Genomic DNA, 20,751 nt, shown 5'->3' with positions numbered 1-20,751 from the left:
AAGATTGTTCCCCAGCTCCAAAACCACAGAGAAACCCTGTCTCGAAAAACCAAAAAAAAAAAAAAAAAAGATTGTTCCCCAGCACTGGTCTTCAGTAGGTTGAAGAGTCAAAAGGAATCAATGGTAACCCATAAACACAACTCCAGTGCTTCACAGTAGGCTGAAAATGAGCTGGAAGACCACAGTTTAAGAGGTAGTGCTAGGGTAGGTTGGGAGGCAGAGAGATGGGCCGGTGGTTAAGAGCACTCGCTGCTCTTGCAGAGGATCTCAAGGATCTTCAGGACCCAGATAATCGTTCACAACCATCCATAACTCCAGTTCACAGGTATACAACTCCCTTGCCTGGCCTCCTTGGGTACACACCTGTGGTACACGTGTGGTGCAAACACATACATGCAGGGAAACACTCATACACATAAAATTAAAAAATCAATTTGATTATTTTTTATTTATTTTTAGGAAAAAAAGAAATGAGACTGGAGAAATGGCTCAGCCATTAAGAGCACTTGCTGCCCTTGCAGAGGACACAGGTTCAGTTCACAGTACCCACAGGACAGCTCACAACAGTCTGTAACTCCAGTTCCTGGAGATCCAACGCCTCTTGTGACCTCCAAGGGCTCCTGCACACACAGTAGGCAAAACACTAATTCTTGTAAAATAAAATATTTATTTATTTTCTGAGACAGGGTTTTTCTGCCTAGCCCTGGCTGTCCTGGAACTCTCTTTGTAGACCAGGCTGGCCTCAAACTCAGAGATCTGCCTGTCTCTGCCTCTCAAGTGCCGGGATAAAAGGTGTGCACCACCCCAGCTCAGCTAGATACTGTTTTAAGAAGAAAAAATAATGGTTCGGGCTGAAGCTAAAACCAGAATCTAGCAATTTTTTGGTATGGAAGTGGGTTTTTTTTTTAATTTATTAATGTATTTTTTTAATTTTTTTAATGTATTATGTATACAATGGTCTGCCTGCATGTGTCCCTGCAGACAGAAGTTGACACCAGATCTTATTACCGGTGGTTGTGAGCCACCATATGGTTGCTGGGAATTGAACTCAGGACCTCTGGAAGAGCAGTCAATGCTCTTAACCTCTGAGCCATCTCTCCAGCCCTGGAAGTGGGTTTATAAGAGATCCAACACTGGTCAATTGCCATACCTCGATAGAACAACCCATTCTTCTAGGCGAGTCGTCCACATGATGCAACCCTGGTCTTTCAAAACAAAACCACAGGAGCCTCAGCAAGAATTTAACTCAGTATAGTGTTTCTGGCAGAAAGAGGTTGTGGAATCTGCTCTCTAAAGATCACCCTGAATGTGCCCAGGGCTCAGCATGCCTGACCTGAGTCCCCAGTGTGTCTGTGTAAGGCAGAAGTGACCAAACTAGGTCACAAGAATCTGGAGCCTCTGCCTTGTTTCTCACAGAATGCTCTGGAGACATTCTGTTTACTATGGCTGTCATGCTGGGAGATATTCAAGTCACATGTAGAGGCTATCCTAAACAGCCTGAGTTTTCACAGTTTTCTACAGAGTGAGTTCCAGGACTGTTAAACAGAGACACCATGCCTCCAAAAACAAAAAACTAAACTGAACCAAAAAACCAAAGGGTCCTATGAGTAGTGGGTGCCTGGTATGTCTGCCTGTATATGGCTTCTCCCTTCTTCCTTTTGCCGTGGTAGTTCTACTCTTTGCTGTAGTAGTTACATATGCACCCCCACAATCCCAGCACCAGCCTGGAACAATTTGAGGAAAAGGTTGGTTTTGCTTTTGATTTCGATTTTTTTTTTTTTTTTTTGGTTCACACTTTCAGAGGGTCTCAGTGTGTTGTGCGAAGGGAGGCATGGCAAAGCCTTCATGTTAGAGGTGTGTATTACGTTACTTGTGACCAGGGAAATAGAGGGCAAGGGCTGAGTATAACCTTCAGAGACCCATCCCAAGTGACTTACTTGTGCCAGCTCACTCAACCCAACCCTCCGAAAGTCTCACAGCACCCCCAAACACACCTGCTCAGAAACAAGTGTTCAAAACACGAACGTGTCTGGAACACTGCAGAGTCAAAGCCCGGTACCCCTGATTCTACACGCCTACGGTGGAATTGAGTACAAATGTTCTTTCCTACAGCCCTGGGAGGACACACGAGTCAGACCGAATCTTCAGAGCTCCACTTTCCTCTGAATATAGGGAGTGAGAGGCCCTGACCCAAGAGTGAGAGTTCTTTCTGGAACTGTCAGACCAAGTTGAGAAAATATTCTTCACTGGGTGGTTGATGTGGCACTCTGTTCCCTGGAGCTGGTATGGACAAAGTTTTCAATTAATTGCTGGAAGGTCAATGAATGCCTTTGAAATTTAAGCTTCAGGAATTTGCTTCCTGTCACTGGCTAACCAGAGCCCTGGCTAGCTTGAGTAAATCTGATAGGATTATACATACGCCCGCTATAGTAATCAAGATATGAAGGATTCATATGTGAGCTGAAATTCAGCCGTGGCTGCAGATTTGTTATTGGAAAAGAACTCAGCCCGAAGCAGCATGCTGGTGGACTTTGTATCCCTATATACTCCAGTGTGGCTGGACCAGTGGAATCCGACCCAAAAGGTGCAAAAGGAGTCTTTGGGGGCTAGAAGCCTAGGGAAGCCTTTGTTTCCTCTTCCCCACCCTCTCTGTCTGAAATGCAGAAGCCACCCTGGGAGTGCAGCCGGCATCCTGAGAGTGTGAGGGTCAAGCCTCCTGCTGGAGGTGCAGGTGCTGATGGAGAAGGATGGAGCAGCCTGCTGCCTGCTGCTACTGGAGGCTGCTGTAGCAGCTAACGTTGCCTTTCTTCTGCCTCTCTGCATGTGAGAAAAACTAACCTGGTCTGGTTATTGCACGCAGCCAGATGTGACTCTAAGTTAGGCAATGCCCTTTGCCCATTATATTCAAAGTTCTTGGAATTTTGGATCAAAGGGATAATATTTGGAGACTTGCTACCATGGACCAATCAGGTCTGGGCTGTTATGCCAGACGTGGATCACTGGATCCATTCCCTACCTCTGTTGCAACAGTGTACATTCAGTGGCTTCAGATGACAGGTTTTTGTATTTGGCACAAGTCTAGATATTAGAAGTCCTTAAACCAAGGGATCAGCAGAGCTGCTTTCCTTGTAGAGGATTTAGGGGCATCCATTTTTGTCTTTTTAAACTTCCAGGGGCCTCCTATTTCCCTTGTCCATGTCCCATTCTTATTCAAGGTTGGCGTTGTAGCGCGCGCGCGCACATACACACACACACACATTGCTGTTGGCCTATCGCCTTTGCTTCTAACTCCCCTGTCCCTTACTTTCTCCAATGACAACTTTTGTGATTCTGTGGGCCCAGTGCATCAGTCAAGCTAATCTCCACGCACTGTCGTGGGTACAACCACACCTGCAAAAGCCCCCTTTTGACATATAAGCAGGTTCTGGGCATCAATATGTAGAAATTTCAAGGGCTCACTGACCTTTCTCCATTTTCATGTTTACCTACAAAGTGACAATGCTTTGTCCAGGTCCCACACAGAGCCAGCTGAGGGGACAGAACTGCGCAGTCACACTTATCACTGGCAGAGGAGGCAGAGGTACCCTTTATCCTCCTGAGCATGAATCTAGGGTCAGACCTCCAGTGTGCTCAGAAGCTATTGCTGTCACTCATGGCCCACAGCGCCCATCCTCTTGGCTGTATCTCTGTCGCTCATTGTCACTTGGCATTCATGAGCCCAGCTGTCCCAAAGGCATTGTTTTATCCTCTGACCATCTTGATCTCTGAAGACAAAGATAACATCTTAGGCTACTTTGCACCACAAGAACCCACTGCATGGAGTAGAGGCTTCTGTTAAATTCTTCAGTAGGATGCACTCAGCTCCTACCCCGCAGTCTGGAAAGATAGTCTCCCTTGCAGACAAGACTGGGTGACGTCCAGCTAGGTGTTGACAGTGGAACGGCAAGCACAGGAAGGCAGGGTTGAAAGTATTTGATTCTTCTGCTTCAGCTGAGGCAGGGACTGTTCTATTAGGTTCATAGCATCTTACAAACAGGCAATGGAATAGGACTGTCAGAAGAGCAGGGCATGTAGCCACTTCTCATAGTGGCACGACTCATGGCTCTGTAGGACTCCAGACTAGTTCTTCATCTTCCACCCTCTGAGGCCCAAATCTGTAAGCTCCTTCTTGCCTGGTGTGAGCACATCCTCTCTAGCTGGAGTGGCTTCTCTTGTTTCTCTCTATAGTAATATCTAGTCTCTGGCATAGCAAACCCACTCAGGGTAGGCACTACACCTTTCTCTTGCAAAAGATCCTCTAGTAAACTCATTGAAATGGGTTAAAGTTCCACCATTCTGTGGGGCTGGAGAGATGGCTCAGTGGTTAAGAGCACTGGGTGATCACTCAGAGGATCCTGGTTCAATTCTCACTATGGCAGCTCACCATTGTCTGTAAACTCCTGTTTCAGGAGATCTGACGCCCTCTTCTGGCCTCTGCAGGCACAGATACCCATGCAGACAAAACACCCAAACACATAAATAAAATTTTTCGAAAAAGTTTTAATATTCTGATGAATTTTTCATGCGTTCTGGGAAACAAGAGCCTGGAATGGAAGCAGAATGTGGCCCCTCTCCTTTCATGCTCAGATTTCTTAAAATAGAAGTCATTTCCTTGTTTCAATGTTATTACTTCATAGGGGCAGTCCAGAAAACCCTTCTCTTTTTATACCAGTGTTTGTGACAAACCATAATATAACATTAAATGAAGTGTTAGAATTCATTCGAAATTTTTGCTGATTTAACACACTGTCATTCTCCTTTTCTCCCCACTCCTATTACTATGGTCTTTATTTTTGCTAGGCTGTTGTATGCATGCAACTTTTGGACTTTTGTTTTTCATATAATGTTAGAACAGAAGAGTTTTTCCAAGGTTGTTGCCTAGCCTTTCTTTCTTCATATCCCATCCCCCCCCCCCCCCCCCCCCCCCCCCCGCCGTCTGTCACTCTCTTGGTATTTCAAGACAGAGTTTCCCTGGCTGTCCTGGAACTTGCTCCTTAGACCAGGCTGGTCTCAAACTCAGAGAGATCTATCTGCTTGTTTCTGCCTCCTGAGTGCTGAGATTAAAGGTGTGCAACACCACCACCTGGCTGGTCTTTCTTTTCAACAACACATTTCTTCCAGCATCCCTGATATCTGATCTGTATCCCTACAGTAATTTTCTTTCAGTATGTCTTGGCATTATCATTTACACTGCAGTTATCGTGTTTGCACTTGTTCCTTTAGAGTTTCCAAGGAGCGGGATTGTGCCAACTATATAACTGCTTGCAAGGTCTCCCCCTCTCTCACTTTTGAGACAAAATCTCAGTATTACATTAAGGCTGGTCTTCAAGACTTAAAAATTCAATTATTTAATTAATATGAGTGTGTGCATGCACTCACGGTGCTCTGGGTACAGTGTGCAGGCATCGGTTTCCTCCTTCTGTCATATGGATTCCGGGAATCCAACTCAAGTTGTTAGGCTTCCTGTCAAGCATTTTGACCCCAGTGGCATCTTGCTCACACTCTCAGTCCTGCTTGGATTACAGGTGAGATCCATCCCTCCCGTACGGTTTTACTTTTCATTTCAATTTGCCTCGCCCCGACTCTTAGGGAGTCGTTCCGAGGGACGTGTTCTCAGTTTTTCTGCTATGCTCTGTAGATTCCAGCCTCGGAGAAGGAATGCAGCCAAGCGCCAGGCGGGTACACATGGTTCCGGGTTTGCGCCCGCCCCGCCCAGCTGTGGACTACATTTCCCAGGCAGCACCGCGTGGAAGGCGTGGCTGCGGGGTACGGGCGACCGCAACGCCGGGTCCAGGGTGTACAACGGGACGCGATGGCCGCGTGGGCCGAGCGGCTGGCGGGCGTGCGGGGAGTACTGCTTGACATCTCCGGCGTGCTGTACGACAGCGGCGCAGGCGGCGGAGCCGCCATTGCGGGATCTGTGGAGGCGGTGGCGAGGTTAGTGGGCTCAACGCGGGGGGTATCAGACTACTGTGGCTGCCGGGGGCGGGGCGTTCACGCCGGCCCCGCCTCCTCGTGCACTGGCCCCGCCCTTCATGCTGGCTCGGAGCCAGATGGTGAAGTTTGGGTTGGCGGTGCTAGGCTTCCAAAGGTTGTAGTTTTGCTTTGGAAGCAGGTGAACGGTTGAATTTGGTTAACCTGCAAGTAAAATATAGATTCCAAAAGTGTAGGATATTGCAATATGTATTAGGCCAATGAGATGGCTCGATGGATAAAGGCATTCACTATTGTGACAACCTGAATTCAATCCCTGGGACCCACATGGTGGAAGAAAAGAAGTGACGGCTGCAAGTTGCCTTTTATCTGACCTCCACATAGTGCTCCACTCTAAAAAGAAATAAACGGAAAAGTTATTTTAAAGCATTTCATTATGTTGCTTACATGTTTAAATGACCACTTTTAATATACTAGGCTAGGTAAACTATTTTAAATGTTCCACCTGTTTCTTTTACCTTTGAAAGCTTTAAATCACGTATGTGGCTAGCCATCTAATTCTTTTGGATTGGTTTTGATTTGAGGAGGAGAAAGCATCTGGTTCTTTAAGCCTGCCCATGGGTGCCAGGGACCACAGTTGACATTAAGTCTGAGCTATTTGCCTTTGGTGTCCCTAGCCAGCTCTACGTAACGTTGATGGAGAGTTGGAAGGGGCTTGTTGTTTAGCTAGCACTCAGTCTCCCAGAATCACTAGCTGGGATGCCCTGACCTAACTAGCATTATTTATTTACCAGTAGTTAAGTAAATCCTTTGATCCCAAGAGGCCCTCCCCTACCCCCGCCCCTCCCTCCCTCCCTCCCTCCCTCCCTCCCTCCCTCCCTCCCTCCCTCCCTCCCTCCCTCCCTCCCTCCCTCTCTCTCTCTCTCTCTCTCTCTCTCTCTCTCTCTCTCTCTCGTGTGTGTGTGTGTGTGTGTGTGTGTGTGTGTGCGCGCGTGTGTGTAGACAGAGGGGGCGGATAGCATTGATGAGGCGACAAGGACTCCAGCTGTGTTTTGTAGCAAAGTCAAAGGGGCTCATGAAGGTCATCTGTTCCTAGGAAACACCTGCGACCTCTGTGTGGGCAGAGGTCTAGGTTTACCTGTTCTTCTGGTCTCAATATATTCTCCACTGACCCCAGAACGTAGGACTGGCTGTGTGACAGTGAGCCTTGCAGGTCAGTCATTATGTGGCGGCCTTTTGGAATACAGTCAGACTGAAGTGAAGTTCCTTCATGTAGGTAACCTTATGAGATCTCATCTGAAGGGAAGGTGGACCATATTTTGAGCTCAAATGAATAAATTGAGTCACTGTAGATCAGAAGCGAAGATGGTTCCAAGCCAAGAAATAGTGCCACCCACAGTGGGTAAGTCTCCCCACTCTAAGTAACAAATGGAGATAGTCCATTCACAGACATGCCCAGATGCTGTCTCCTGGACGATTCTAGATCTCATCAAGTTGACAGTTGAGATTACCCCTGTCACAAACATGTACACACACACATGAACTTGTACACATGTACAAACAAGTACAATGAAAATGAGATTTCCTTTGGCAAGAGAGCCTCAGAATATATAAATAAAAAAATCAGCAGTTGAGCTGGAGTAAGGACAAATGACAATCATTCACCAGGGCAAAAACCAACAGTGACCTCCTAAGCATATGAAAGACCTCCCACCTGGTCACATTAGGCTCAGCGGTTAAGAGCACTGACTGATCTTCCAGAGGTCCTGAGTTCAATTCCCAGCAACCACATGGTGACTCACAACCAACCCTCATGGGATCTGGCGTCCTCTTCTGGCCTGCAGGCATGCATTGCCTGGTGTAAATTCTGCATCTAGAAAATATTCATATTGTGCATGTAACTCCCAATTCATTTCACTCTCTTGTGTAACCAGCATCTCAGAAAACTCCCTCTACACTCCCCAGCCCAGGGCAACCACTGCTTTGCCCTCTAGTCCCGTAGGTTAATTTTGCTTGTGAATCTGGATATTGTGGGGCCAGAAAGAACATGAAGTGAAGGAGAGTCATGGCAGCAGGGCCTTGAGGAGGCAGCTAGTCACGTGACTTCTGCAGTGAAGAAATCACAGAGTGTGTTTCCCATTTATGACTGACCCTTTCGCCTGCTAACACTTGTGAGAGATTTGTTGTAGTTGTGGACAGTGGTTTGTAGATGGCTTGATTGCGTTACTAAGCTTGGTTCTATGGAGTGATGTCTTACTGTTCTACTGTGAAGAGACACCATGACCAAGGCAACTTATAAAAGAACCTATTTAACTGGGGGATTGCTTATGGTTTCAGAGGGTGACTCTATGACCATCAATCATGGGGAACACGGCAGCGGGCAGGCAGGTAGGCAGGCCTGGCGCTGTAGCAGAAGCTGAGAGCTTACCTGTGATCCACAAGTACGAGGCAGAGAGAGCTACCTGGGAATAGCATGGTCTCAAAAGCCCACCCCCATGACACACCTCCTCCAACAAAGCCACATCTCCTACTCCTTCCTAAACAGTCCCACTGACTGGCAAACAAGCACTCCAATATATGAGCTTGTGGGGGGCGGGGGGACATTCATTTTCAGACCTCCACAAATGAGGACACATTTGTGCATCCCTATCTTTCCCGTTTGGGTTATTGCAGCTGGTGTTTTGGGGAGCGTGTGACTGTGTTCCTACAGGGTGTCCATCCATGGGATGTGGGAGTGTCAGAGTGGAGTAGCTGAATTACAAGGCAGGAGTGTGTTTGACAAGTGCTCGCCACCTCTGCTAGCTCCACAGCCTTTGGTGTGTTTTAGGAACGTTGTCACAGGCTGCTACATGTCAGTATCACCATGCCGGAGTCACCCCTGTATGCAAGCCTGCAGGGGTCAAAACAAATATCTTTACATTTTTATTTATGTGCATGGGTGTTTTGCCTGATATATATATATATGTTTGAGGGTGGCAGGGACCCTGGAACTGGAGTTACAGACTATTGTGAGCTGCCCTGTGGGTGCTGGGAATTGAACCCAAGTCCTCTGAAAGAGCAGTGAAGTGCTCTTACTTAACCGCCGAGGCATCTCTCCAGCCCCTTTAATTCTTTTTATAAAAGATTTATTTATTTTATGTGTATGAGTGTTTGCTGGCATGTATGTCTGTGCACATGTGTGCTTGGTGCCTGCAGAGGTCAGAAGGAGGGCATCCCCTGGAACTGGGGTTATGGATGGGCTGTGAGCCACTAGGTGGGTGTTGGGAACTGAGCCACGATGTGGATGCTGGGGACTGAACCCTGGTCCTCTGCAAGAGCAACAAGTGCCCTTAATCACTGAGCCATCTCTCCAGTCCTTAAACTCATCTTAGCAAAGCCTTCCTGGGACCAGTCATAAGCCTCAGAACCCATCACCACCTGTCTTTGCACCCTTTTCTTGGACAGCACTATGTCAGGCTAGGCGAGCCTCCTTTCCAGAAGCCTGTGGGATTATTCTTTTTTTTTTTTTCCCGAGACAGGGTTTCTCCGTAGCTTTTTGGTTCCTATCCCAGAACTAGCTCTTGTAGACCAGGCTGGCCTCGAACTCACAGAGATCTGCCTGTCTCTGCCTCCCGAGTGCTGGGATTAAAGGCGTGCCCCACCACTGCCCGGCCTGTGGGATTATTCTTGTTGAGGGGACAAGGAACCCAAATGACTGACAGTCTCTGAACTCCCTGACTTCCTTGCTACTGGACCAACTCCCTAAATCTGTGCCTGGTCCACTGGAGCGTCTCAAGTGACCTTTGGCTCTCTCATGACTGATGTTCCTTTTCTTTACCTCATTTCTTCTGTGGGTTTTTGCTGAGCAGTCTTCCAAGCAGCCCTGGCCTCTATAAGGCCAACCCTTCCTGCTCAGGCCTAGGGCAGCCCCACAGGCCCTCCCTCCTCTGTGACAGGTGCTTAGGGGTAAGAGATTTTTGCCCTCTGTTAAAACACACCTGCTTTTGAAGTTTTCTGGGGATTTTCCTCTCTGGGTAGCGGAGCCAGCACTGGCCTCTCCCAGAACCTTTCACAGATGGGTGCAGCTTGCCAGGGTACACAGCTGGGCATCCAGCTGGCTTGTGTGGCCTTGGCAGCATTTTCCACCTTTCCCTCTGTGACCCCCCTTGAAGTACAGTGCTCCCTTTGAAGTTTTGCAGGAGTTCAAAGGAAGTTCCTGGGGTGAGACCCACTGTGGCAAGGGACAAGTGGGATGGGGGTGGGATGGGACCTGGGGGAACATGCACTTCCTGGCAGCTTCCCGGCACAGTGGCTCCAAGGCAGGATGGCTCACTGTCTCCCATTATTCTGTCTGGGTGTCCTGTTGTAACCATTTTGTTGTTTGTTTGGTTGGTTTTTACACTATCTAGAAAGTTCCCACTTATGGGGGGGACAGAAAGCACAGGAAGAAGGTCAACTTACTTTGAAAATTGAACCAACCATAGTAATAAGCCTCACCTGAAGGAGGCCTGTCAGGAGCCGGGCAGGCACTCCCTGCCCTGCCTCACTTTCATGGCTGCCCCATGAGCCCTTTCCAAAATGAGGGCTGGGGGCTTGAAAAGCAGGAAGCCAGGCTGAGTTCTTATTAAAGACGAATGACTGCACGCATCCACCCACACCACACCTGGCGAACATCCACCCACACACCAGGCAAACATTTGTTGGACGCCTGCGGAATGCCGGGAACCCTGCTCTAGACCTGGAGAGTTTATGATGGCGAGCCAGGTGGCTAGAAACCAGTGCCCTGGCGGAGCCAGCATGGCAGTGCCAGGAGACCGGACTTGCGCTAGGCAGGCTCGTGTGCTAAGTAGAGAAAGCCTGAACTGTGTAGCGGTCCAGGGCTGCAGGTGCTCATGGGCCTTACAGCTCCCATGGGCTGTAAGTTGAGATAGAGAGGCAAACCTAAGAACATCCCAGATGGAAGAACGGGGCAGCTTTGCCCTTCCCATGCGATGTCTCCCCCCTCCACACACCAACCCCAACCCCTGCCACCCACTTAGTCCTGCAAGCTGCTGGGTGGGGCCCACTGACTGCTTTAGGACTTGTGGGCGGGTGTGGCCATCTGTAACCTGCCTGGGTCCCTCCAGCAGGCCTTTATTGGAGCCCATTTGTGGTCAGATCGGGCTCCCTGAGGAGAAGCATTCAGAGGCAGGCTGGGCACAGCAGGGGCTGCCGCACAAAGGCCCTGGTGGCTGGGCAGGCCCTGGTGATGGCCCCCGAGGCATCTGCATGTGAAAGGTGATGCGCATTTACTGCATCCTGTGGAAGGCCACTAAAGCACATCTGCCGGCCAGCCTAGTCCACACTGGCCTTTTGGGAGCCGGCGGAAGGAAGCAGGCTCGGCCTCAGCCCAGGGCAGTCTCATAAAGCAATTCCCACCCAGGATGGTGAGCCAGACTTCCAGATGGCCCCTCTCGATCCTGAGGGGGAAAAGAAATATGGGGGACCCTAGGGAAATCCAGATGCCATACTGACAGTCTTGGTGCAGCGGCAAGTGATTGGGCCCGGGCAGCTCTGAAATCTGGCTGGTCCTCGGACCTCCTCAGAGCTCAGCTGCCTTTACAGCGTCCAGCCACGAGGCACAGTTCCTACGAGTGGCCACAATAATGCAGACGGTAACCCAGGCCAAGCGCTTCCTCTCAGTCCCACCTGTGGGCCAGGCTAGCCAGGGAGTCAGCTGGGGAAGGCTCCCACAGGCCTTGGGCAAGGGGTCTCTGCTCTGACCTTGGGTGAGGGCTTTTGGTACTGACTGAGCTCCTATACATGGCCCTTTCCTGTCCTGAGATGAGCCATGGTGGGGGAGGGCATGGCCCAGAGCAGCCTGCTCTTTATCCTGGGTTCTGGGTTTTCTGTTTTGTAATGTCAACACTTGAGGTTTCATAACATAGATGACTTCCTTTTGTAAATGTTCCTGCCAGCCCTTGATTCAGAGAAAAGTTGAAGGCCTCTGTCATCAGCTTGTCCCAATAACTGCCTCAGATTAACCCCATGGGTCTTCCAGCCCCTTGCTTTTGTGTTCCCCCAAATCAAAGAGGTTTTGTGATATAGCCCACTCCTTCTCCTGATCTTTGCAGCCCCCAGGACAGATGCCCATCACACTGCACACTGCCATCACACTGGGCACTGCCCATCACACTGCACACTGCCCATCACGCTGCACACTGCCCATCACATTGTACACTGCCATCACACTGCGCACTGCCCATCACACTGGGCACTGCCCACCACACTGCGCACTGCCCATCACACTGCGCACTGCCCACCACACTGCGCACTGCCCATCACACTGCACACTGCCCATCACACTGTGCACTGCCCATCACACTGCACACTGCCCATCACACTGCACACTGCCCATCACACTGCGCACTGCCTATCACATTGCACTGCTTTGCCCTGTCCTCCCGACTCTGTGTTCAACCAAAGAGTGAGGATTTTAACTCTTTATTGCCCTCAGAACAATTTTTTTGTGAGGGAGGGTGGGGATTTGAGACAGGGTTTGTCTGTGTAGATCTGCCTGTCCTGGAACTCACTCTGTAAACCAGGCTGTCCTTGAACTCAGAGACCCTCCTGCCTCTGCTGGAGTTAAAGGTGAGTACTACCACCGCCTGACCATTAGAATACCTTTTTAAAAATGATTTTATGGTTTTATTTATTTTACATTGTGCCTGTGTGTGTGTGTGTGTGTGTGTGCACTGGCCCACAAGCAGAAGTGAGATGGTAACTTGCAGGAATCAGTTCTCTTTCCACTGGGTGAGTCCTAGGGATCAAATTCAGGTGACCACTCTTGGCAGCAAACTTCCTGATATCTGAGCCAGCTCATCTTCCCTTATTTGTTTGTTTTTCTTTGTTTTTTTTCTTTTCTTTCTTTCTTTCCTTCCTTTTTTTTTTGAGATAACGATTTTCCTATGTTGCCCGGAACATAGGGAAACCGGAACTGCTGGGCTCAAGAGTATTGCCCTGCTCCTGTCTCCTCAGAGCACGGTTCAGCACAGTTCTCAACCTTCCTAATGCTGCCACCCTAGTTCCTCACGTTGTGTTGACTCCTACCATAAAATTATGTCGTTGCTATTTCATACCTGTGATTTTTCTGCTGTTACGAATAATAATATACCAAAGGGTTCATGATCCCCAGGTTGCGAACCATTGCCCTAGAGGTTGGGATTCTGTGTGTTCACCCCTGTGCTAGACTATTATGCCATCTTTTCAAAGACAAAATAGGCCAAGCAGTGATGGTGCACGCCTTTAATCCAGTACTCAGGAGCCAGAGGCAGGAGGATCTCTGTGAGTTCCAGAACAGCCAGGACTGTTACACAGAGAAACTCTGTTGAAAAGCCAACAAATAAAGTACAGAATAAACACAGCAACCCTAGTCCATCCTGACCGGTGTCATAATTGATTCATGAACTTGAGCTTGGTGGAGGGAGGCGGAGAGGTTTAGGTGAATGTGGAAGGCTATAACCACAGCTCTGCCTTCAGCAGTAAGATTTGTTGTCTGGGTTGTGATCTCAGGTGGGCAGGGGCATATCTAGAAATCAAGGCAGCCTGTGTGGGTGTGGTGGAGCAGGGTTACTGCTCTCCTTTAGTGTGGCACAGTAACCTGTGAGGCTCACTTTGGAAGCCATGGATGGAGAAGTTCTCAGGCACTGCTCAGGGTTATGAGAGGGGTAGGGTGGCTTCTTATACCCTTGAGAACAGTAAAGACGCCAACCAGCATATAGAGGAGGAATCTGAGGGAGATGGCGGGACTTATATATATCACAAGAAGGGATAGGGTCTGATGGCCACACCCAGCAGGTGCCATCACCTTTTACCTGTCACCAAAGAAGTGATAGGTATCCGAGCCAGGGGATGAAAGCCTGGGTTTCCAATCCCAGCTGTGCACCACAGCCGGGATGTGGGCTTAGGCCAGGTTCCTTAGCCTTTCTGTGCCTCAGTTTTCTGCCTGTAATGTTGCGTGGTGAGGCGTAAGAATTAGGTGAGGGATTTTCTCTGTCGTCAACGTTTGACGTAATCGTAGGCACTCCATGGACAGTATGCTGTCAGGTGGAGAACCTGGGACGAGGGGTCACTTCCCTGAAGAGCAGCATCTTTCAGTTATAGAGCTTGGTTCCTATTCAAAGTCAAAGCATTCTGTTCTACCCAAGGCCAACCAGAAGGTCTCTCAGCATCCTCCCACAGGTCCCCATCTGTGAGTGGGACCCTCATCTCTCAGATTGTCATGGGATGCACATGTTACCGGGTGCTGCCAGTAGTTGTCGAAGGGGTGTGTCTCTCCATCCTCCAGACTTGAGGACACCTATCAAGTCTTGAAGCTTCTTCTCCCCATTAGAACTCCCTCCCCCCTGGTCCTGCTTCACTGAAATCCTTCCTTCCTATTGGACAGCACCTGCCTGAAAGGCCAGCACAGGTCACCCTCTAGTCATCACTGTCACTTACTATTGAGTATTTGTTAGTTTGCCTCATTCTTTCCAGAATAAACAGCCCTATCTGGTAGCTGTTGTGAGTGCCTTGCTGAAATGAGGAACCTGGGGTTTGAGAGGCTTAGGCAACAACCTGCAGAACACATAGGGAAGCATGCCTACGTTCTGAGCCTGGCTTCCACCATGCCCTTGGGATGCTTGGCCCTGAACAGTCTGGCTTGCTCAAGGCCGCCAGTGCTTGGGGATGAGTGCACACCAGCTGAGTTTGCAGGTCTGGAGAGTGGGATATCCCCAGCACGCTTCATCTGCCTCAGTGTCCCCTCTGTGTGATCCACTTAGGTCACCAGGGTTTCTCCGGTTCCCGAGTCTCATATACTTGACTCAAGTGTTTGTCAATTGCTATGAGATCGATGCTCTGGCCTTGGCGTGTCCCTGTGATCTGAGTTCAAGCACGTCACAGAGAACACAGTGGTTAGATGTTCTAAGGGCAGGTAAGGTGGGTACCAGCCCAAGGAAGGCGTGCTGTGTGTTTTGTAAGGGCCCTGGCTAGGGGCCTGCCCAGGTCACATGACCTCTCTGAATGCACTTGGCCTACTGGCCTTCACCAAGAGGAGTCATCACCTGACCGCCACGCTGCTGCTCTGCTCTCTGCCCAGAGTGTGTACTCTGACCACACAGGTGCTACTGCCCAATTTTGTCCTTGGAGCTTGGGGAGGCCTGGGCAGGCCAGCAGATAGCCATCTGCCGAGTGGGGAGAAGGAGAAGGAATGAGTAGCATGTCCAGCCAAGCTTTTGGCAGTGCTGTGTCTGGTGCCTTCCACCATTCAGGGTCTTGTGTGATGTCAGTGAGTGAGGCATTCTGGGAGATAGCGGCTCCTCCATACCAGTTGGATAGTGTCGCCAGCATGCAGCACTAGAGAGCCTTCTGAGTGACAGCCCTGAAATGGGGTGGCTTAGATTCCCGGCTTGGGAGGAAACTGGGGAATCAGGAGCTCAAGCTCATCCTTGCCTACACATTGAGTTTGAAGCCCACCCGGGCTCCTTGGGACCCTGTTTATCAACAAACAGACAAGAACGGAAGCGTGTCAGGAGCCAGCCATGTCACTACCATGCATGACTGCTTCCAGCATTTGGGATGTTGAGGCAAGAGGCTTTTTTTTTTTTTTTAATTTAAGTTAAGGTCATTCTGACACACCCTGTCTCAAGAAACTAAGCCAAACCAAAACCCAAACCATCCTTTTACCCTTTGGCTGCTGAGGACCTGGGGAGCTGCCTGTAATTCATTTTCAAACAACCCCAAAGCTACTACTCTTCCCTTGTGATGGTTTATATCGCATGTTAGCTGGACAGGATCTAGAAATACCTTGAAGACACGACTCTGGGTATGTCTGGGGGAGATTTTCTAAATTGGGTGATGGAGATGGGAAGAACTGCCCTACATATGGGTGACACTTCTAGAGGCTGGGGTCCCAGGCTGAATAAAAAGGAGAAAGCTACCTGAGTACCAGCATGTATCTCTCTCTGCTTCCTGACCGTCAAGACAATTGTGACCAATTGGCTCCTACCGCCATGCCTTCCCCAGCGTGACGGACTGCACCCCGCCACGCCTTCCCCACTGCGACAGACTGCACCCCACCACGCCTTCCCCCACCATGACGGACTTCACCCCGCCACGCCTTCCCCCACCATGACGGACTTCACCCCGCCACGCCTTCCCCCACCATAACGGACTGCACCCGCCACACCTTCCCCACCATGACAGGCTGCACACCGCCATGCCTTCCCCACCGGTGAACTATACCTCGCCATGCCTTCCCCACCATGATGAGCTGTACCCCGCCACACCTTCCCCACTGTGGTGGAGTGTACCCCTTCCCCACCGTGACGGACTGTACCCCGCCATGCCTTCCCCACCGTGACGGACTGTACCCCGCCATGCCTTCCCCACCGTGGTGGACTGTACCCCACCACACCTTCCCCACCGTGATGGACTGTACCCTGCAATGCCTTCCCCACCGTGGTGGACTGTACCCTTGAGTTGTGAGCCAGAGTAAACCCTTCCTCTCTCAAGTTGCTTTACCCAGGACTTTTGTCACACCAACACAAAAGTGATTGACTTACCATCCCTCAGGGAAACCAGCCCTTGTACTCGCTGGCCTGTACTCGCTGGCCTGCTTCCCTCTTCAACAGTATGTCGGGCCTACCTCCCCACCCTAGGCAAGGTCCCAGTAGGACTACTGGTTATAGCGGTGGAAGACAGATGAGGGGAAGGCCTTCCCAATCTCTGCCACGTGAGCTTCTCTGGTACCAGGTGGGCCTTGGATTCAGTTTGGAAGTTGGGTCACTTAGGTCACTCCCAGGAAAGCATCAGCAGTGCTAGATTTGGAGACCGTCTCACATTCGTTTCGGGCAGGAAGCTAGCAGGCTTCCAAAGCACCGCTCTGCGGGAATGTGCTGGTCACTTCCTGTCCATCTTGGACTCCAGTGAGCCTTTGAGCTGCCATTTCCCAAGTTTGAGGTCACTTTTCATGGACATTTCACCTGTAAACATATACTTTAATCCCTTCGATGGCCCTGTCCCCAGGGTCTCTGTGACCCTGTTCAGGAGTTTCTTGTTGTCTCCATGACATCTTTTGGTTTTGGGGACCCTGACTTCTCCCACAATTCCTTATTTCCTCCCAGTTGTCCAAGGCTCTAGACACTGGACTTGTCTGTCCCCAGTGCTCCTCTGCCCTGTCTGTTGCTATGACACCTGTTGAAGCACAGGACGCGATGGCCTGAAATCACACATCTGGTCTCCAGGAGCCCAGAGCTGGCAGAGCCGCAGAAGGAAGAGGCCTTGGTAGCGCACAAAGCACAGCTGGAGGAGGCTGGCCTCTGTGTGAACAGGAGAAGATCAAGCTTTTGGAGGGAGGACCATGTGGACCTGGCCTTGAGGGAGGGTAGGATTCAGCTCCAAGGGATGATGAAGGCAAAGACATGGACAGCGAGAGGACCTCCGGGCAGATAAAGGCAACAAGGGCTTGAGGGAAAAGAGGGAACCCATTGGGAGTGACCCAGGCTGTTCTTTTCCTGGCAAGCTCCTACCCCTGCCCAGTCTCCCTTTCCGGTCCCTCTGAGAGGTGCTCATGACTCTCCAGCCGCTCGACCCTTGGCAAGCTGGAGAGGGCAGGCTCTGCGCTATCTCAAGGTCACTCAGGATGTCCAATAATTGTCCTAACACTTTACCTGCCGCGGAGCGGTAATGAGAGGGCTTTCATTATTTGCGGGTGAGCGCTCCTGGCAGATGCCCGACAGCCAGCAGATGTGTAAAGTCCGAGGTGATTTGTAAGGGACCGGCTCATCTGATGCACGGTAATTGCACAGGGCGATGTTGTCACTCAGAGGAGCGTGCTGGCCTGCTGGGATGAGGTTAAGGTCAGTTCAGAGATGCATCTGGGTCACAGGAAGTAGGGCTCCTTGCTGGAGCGGGGATGGGGGGGGGGAGTGGCTAAGACTCTGGCCACAATTTCGGTGGGGTCTTCTGGCCAGCCAAGGGCATTCCCCTCCAAGGCTTCTGGGTGTTGGGGTGGACCTGCAGCCACTGCCCTTCATCAGGCTCCTTCTGCAGCTCTCTGGAAGCTGTGCCTTCTTGGACTTTCCTCGTGGTCTGGAATCTGTGTTCTAGGCCTCCCAAGGCCAGATCTGTGTATAGCACATGGCACCAGCACTCACAGAGAGCTGTCAATGGGATCCCTCAGCTCCCTCTGCCTGGGTCATCATAACAAACACCACCAAGCTAGCTACAGTTTCTACTACGTGCATTTCCTACTCCCAGTGCCAGAAGCCCTGATCAAGGGGCCAGTATGGTTGGGTTCTGGTGACAGCAATTTTGCTGTGTGTTCACGTGATCTCTTTGCTGTGAGGGAGATGGGAGAGCAAGGAAGAGAAGGGAGACGGCATGCACTAAGCCTCTTGGGGTTCTTTTTGTTTATTTGGGGGATAGGGTCTCCTTTGGTATCTCAGGCACGCCTGAAATTTGCCCTGTGGACCATGGTCTCAAACTTGCAGCAATCCTGCTTTTGCCTTCAGTGCTGGAGTTACAAGTGTGTGTCACCGTACCCAGCCTGTGAGGGCCTCTGAGGACACCGGTCCTATCATAGGAGGACCCCCGTCTTACGATTCTACTTAATCATAATTTGCTGCTCATAGGCCTTATCTCTGAGTACAGACACCCTGGGGATTAAGGCTTCAGTGTAGGAACTGGGTGAGGCACAGTTCAGTCTTCCATCCAGGCCTTCACGTTGGTGTGTGGCTTCTTGCCCATCTCAGTTTCATCCCAGGTACACACACAGGTCAGGCCCACACATGTCTCACCCCTCCCTAGAGTAAGATGCCTCAGAGCAGATCTGGGACCTTTGGGCCCTGCCTGGGGCATAGTGTTACCTTTGAAGGTCCTGGGGAATTTTTCCCCTCTGTGCCAAGGGCCTGCACACGCCTTCAGTAGATGACTGAGGGCCCCATAGGCTTTGTGCTCACCGACCAGATGACCTGGCTCAGGCCTCTTCTGGGTTTCCCTTCTTGTCTCCTGGGTGGGGGGTAAGTTCACTCAGTTAGCTGGTACATAAGGAGGGCGCCTGTGAGGAGGACCTGCCCTGGGGATGTGAGGATAGCTTCAGGCCGTGGACACTTAGCACAAAGACAGTGCTTCTCCAGGGCCAAGACTCCATGAAAGCTGTATTGGTACTTTATCAGCATTAAACTTTTTAAATGAATTCTTAATTTTATGTGTGTGGGTGTCTGTGCACCATGTGTGTGCATGTGCCCACAGAAGCCAGAGAGGCCGTCCGATCCCCTGGAACTGAAGGTACATATGGTTGTGAGCTGCCACGTGGGTGCTGAGAACCAAACTTGGGTTCTCTGCAACAGCGGAAAGTGTTCTTAGCCACTGAGCCATCTCTCCAGCCCACACTTTACTATTTTAGTAATAATAGTGGCTACTATAATTATTTCCAATGATTTTAAAGAAAGAGACTTCCTGGGGCTGGCCTCTGGTGGCCAGAGGGCCTGTGGTAATGCATTGGAAGGGGGCATGGTCAGTGAGTGGCAAAAAGGGACAGGACGGGGGGGGGCTCTGCATACACAGTTCCAGTCACATTGTCCCTGGACAGATAAAGTCGCAAATAGAAAGCCCTGATTTCCAACGAACTCCTGTTGGTATCTCAGAGAAGACAATGAGCTACTCCCTCCCACCCTCATCAGAAGTTGTGTTTGGAGTGACAGCTGTGAGGCTCCTGCCATCTCGCTGTCACACCGATTGCTCACTGTTCTGAGAAGGTCACATCATCATTCATTAGCAGTAATTAGTCCCTTGAGACCCCTGCACTTCTTCACTCAACTGCTCCATTAACTTGGGTGTGAATCACACATTCTGGGCACCAATCAATGAAGACGCATCCATAACATACAAGGTGATGCTATTAGTTACAATATATTAACTGCCTAATTTAAAAATAAAAACGCCATCTTTATGAAGGGCAATTAACCACTGGGTGCAATTGGTCATTCATAAACCTCTGATTAGGGAAGACAAATAAGAAGAAAGGGATGAACCACCTAGGCTGTGGAAGATGTGGTCTGTGCACCGATGGCTGTAGATCTACAAATTTCTTCCTAAGTGGCCCCGGTAGTCCCTGAAATCCACCTGCTTCTACGGGCACCTAGGGGCCACAGGCTCCAAGACAGCCTAAGGGAAGTCCCAGTAAAGGTGTTTTAGGCAAGTGTTTTCTCCTCAAGGTCTCACCTCTGGGCTGCCCCTCTGTGAGGCCTTTCCGACCTGCCTGTGCAGACAGCCATTGTCCCTTTACTCTATTTGTGTCCTTCATGGTCCCTCTTCTGCCAGGCACAAATTGCCTTGCCTGCGATCCTTCATGCTCACTGCCAGCCAGCCTCCATGCTGCCCAAGATCTGTGGCCAGGAAGGCCCTTCCTGCAGTCACCTACAGGTCCGAGCCCAGTGCCAAGTGCACACTGACTATTTATAGATGGGTTGAATGTCATCTCATTGGGGGCTCCTTGGGACATCTTCTTTGTGGCTTTGTATCCAAAGAACTCACCCACATGTCACCAGAATGCTCTGAAGGAGGGGTCACGGTGCTCTTGGCTTTCAGTGCATCTCAGTTGTGCGGAACCTCAATTCTGGGTTTATGCAAGGTGGGGTTCCCATTTCTGCATCCCAGAATTGTCATATTCCTGATGCCTGTTTCTGACAGGCCCCGTTTATTGACTTTAATGAGAAGACAAGCCTCAGCTTGGTACCTCTGTCTTACCCTGTTGGAGAAGTGTGGATCCCGAGTTAG

At 50.3% G+C, this 20,751-nt stretch overlaps 1 protein-coding gene across 1 annotated transcript in view; it reads left to right on the top strand.

Annotated features, from left to right (window-relative positions):
• The first annotated feature begins 5,797 nt into the window (after positions 1 to 5,797).
• The window catches only part of Lhpp (phospholysine phosphohistidine inorganic pyrophosphate phosphatase), an 82,955-nt gene continuing 68,001 nt past the window's right edge, over positions 5,798 to 20,751 (top strand). The window contains exon 1 of the mRNA XM_057778543.1: positions 5,798 to 5,976. Coding sequence (XP_057634526.1) covers positions 5,852 to 5,976 — 125 coding nt within the window. The 5' untranslated portion in view covers positions 5,798 to 5,851. The remainder of the gene's footprint in view (positions 5,977 to 20,751) is intronic.

This window comes from Chionomys nivalis, chromosome 8 (assembly GCF_950005125.1).
Source record: "Chionomys nivalis chromosome 8, mChiNiv1.1, whole genome shotgun sequence".
In the NCBI taxonomy this organism is placed as follows: domain Eukaryota; kingdom Metazoa; phylum Chordata; class Mammalia; order Rodentia; family Cricetidae; genus Chionomys; species Chionomys nivalis.
This window is presented reverse-complemented; position numbering and strand designations above follow the sequence as displayed.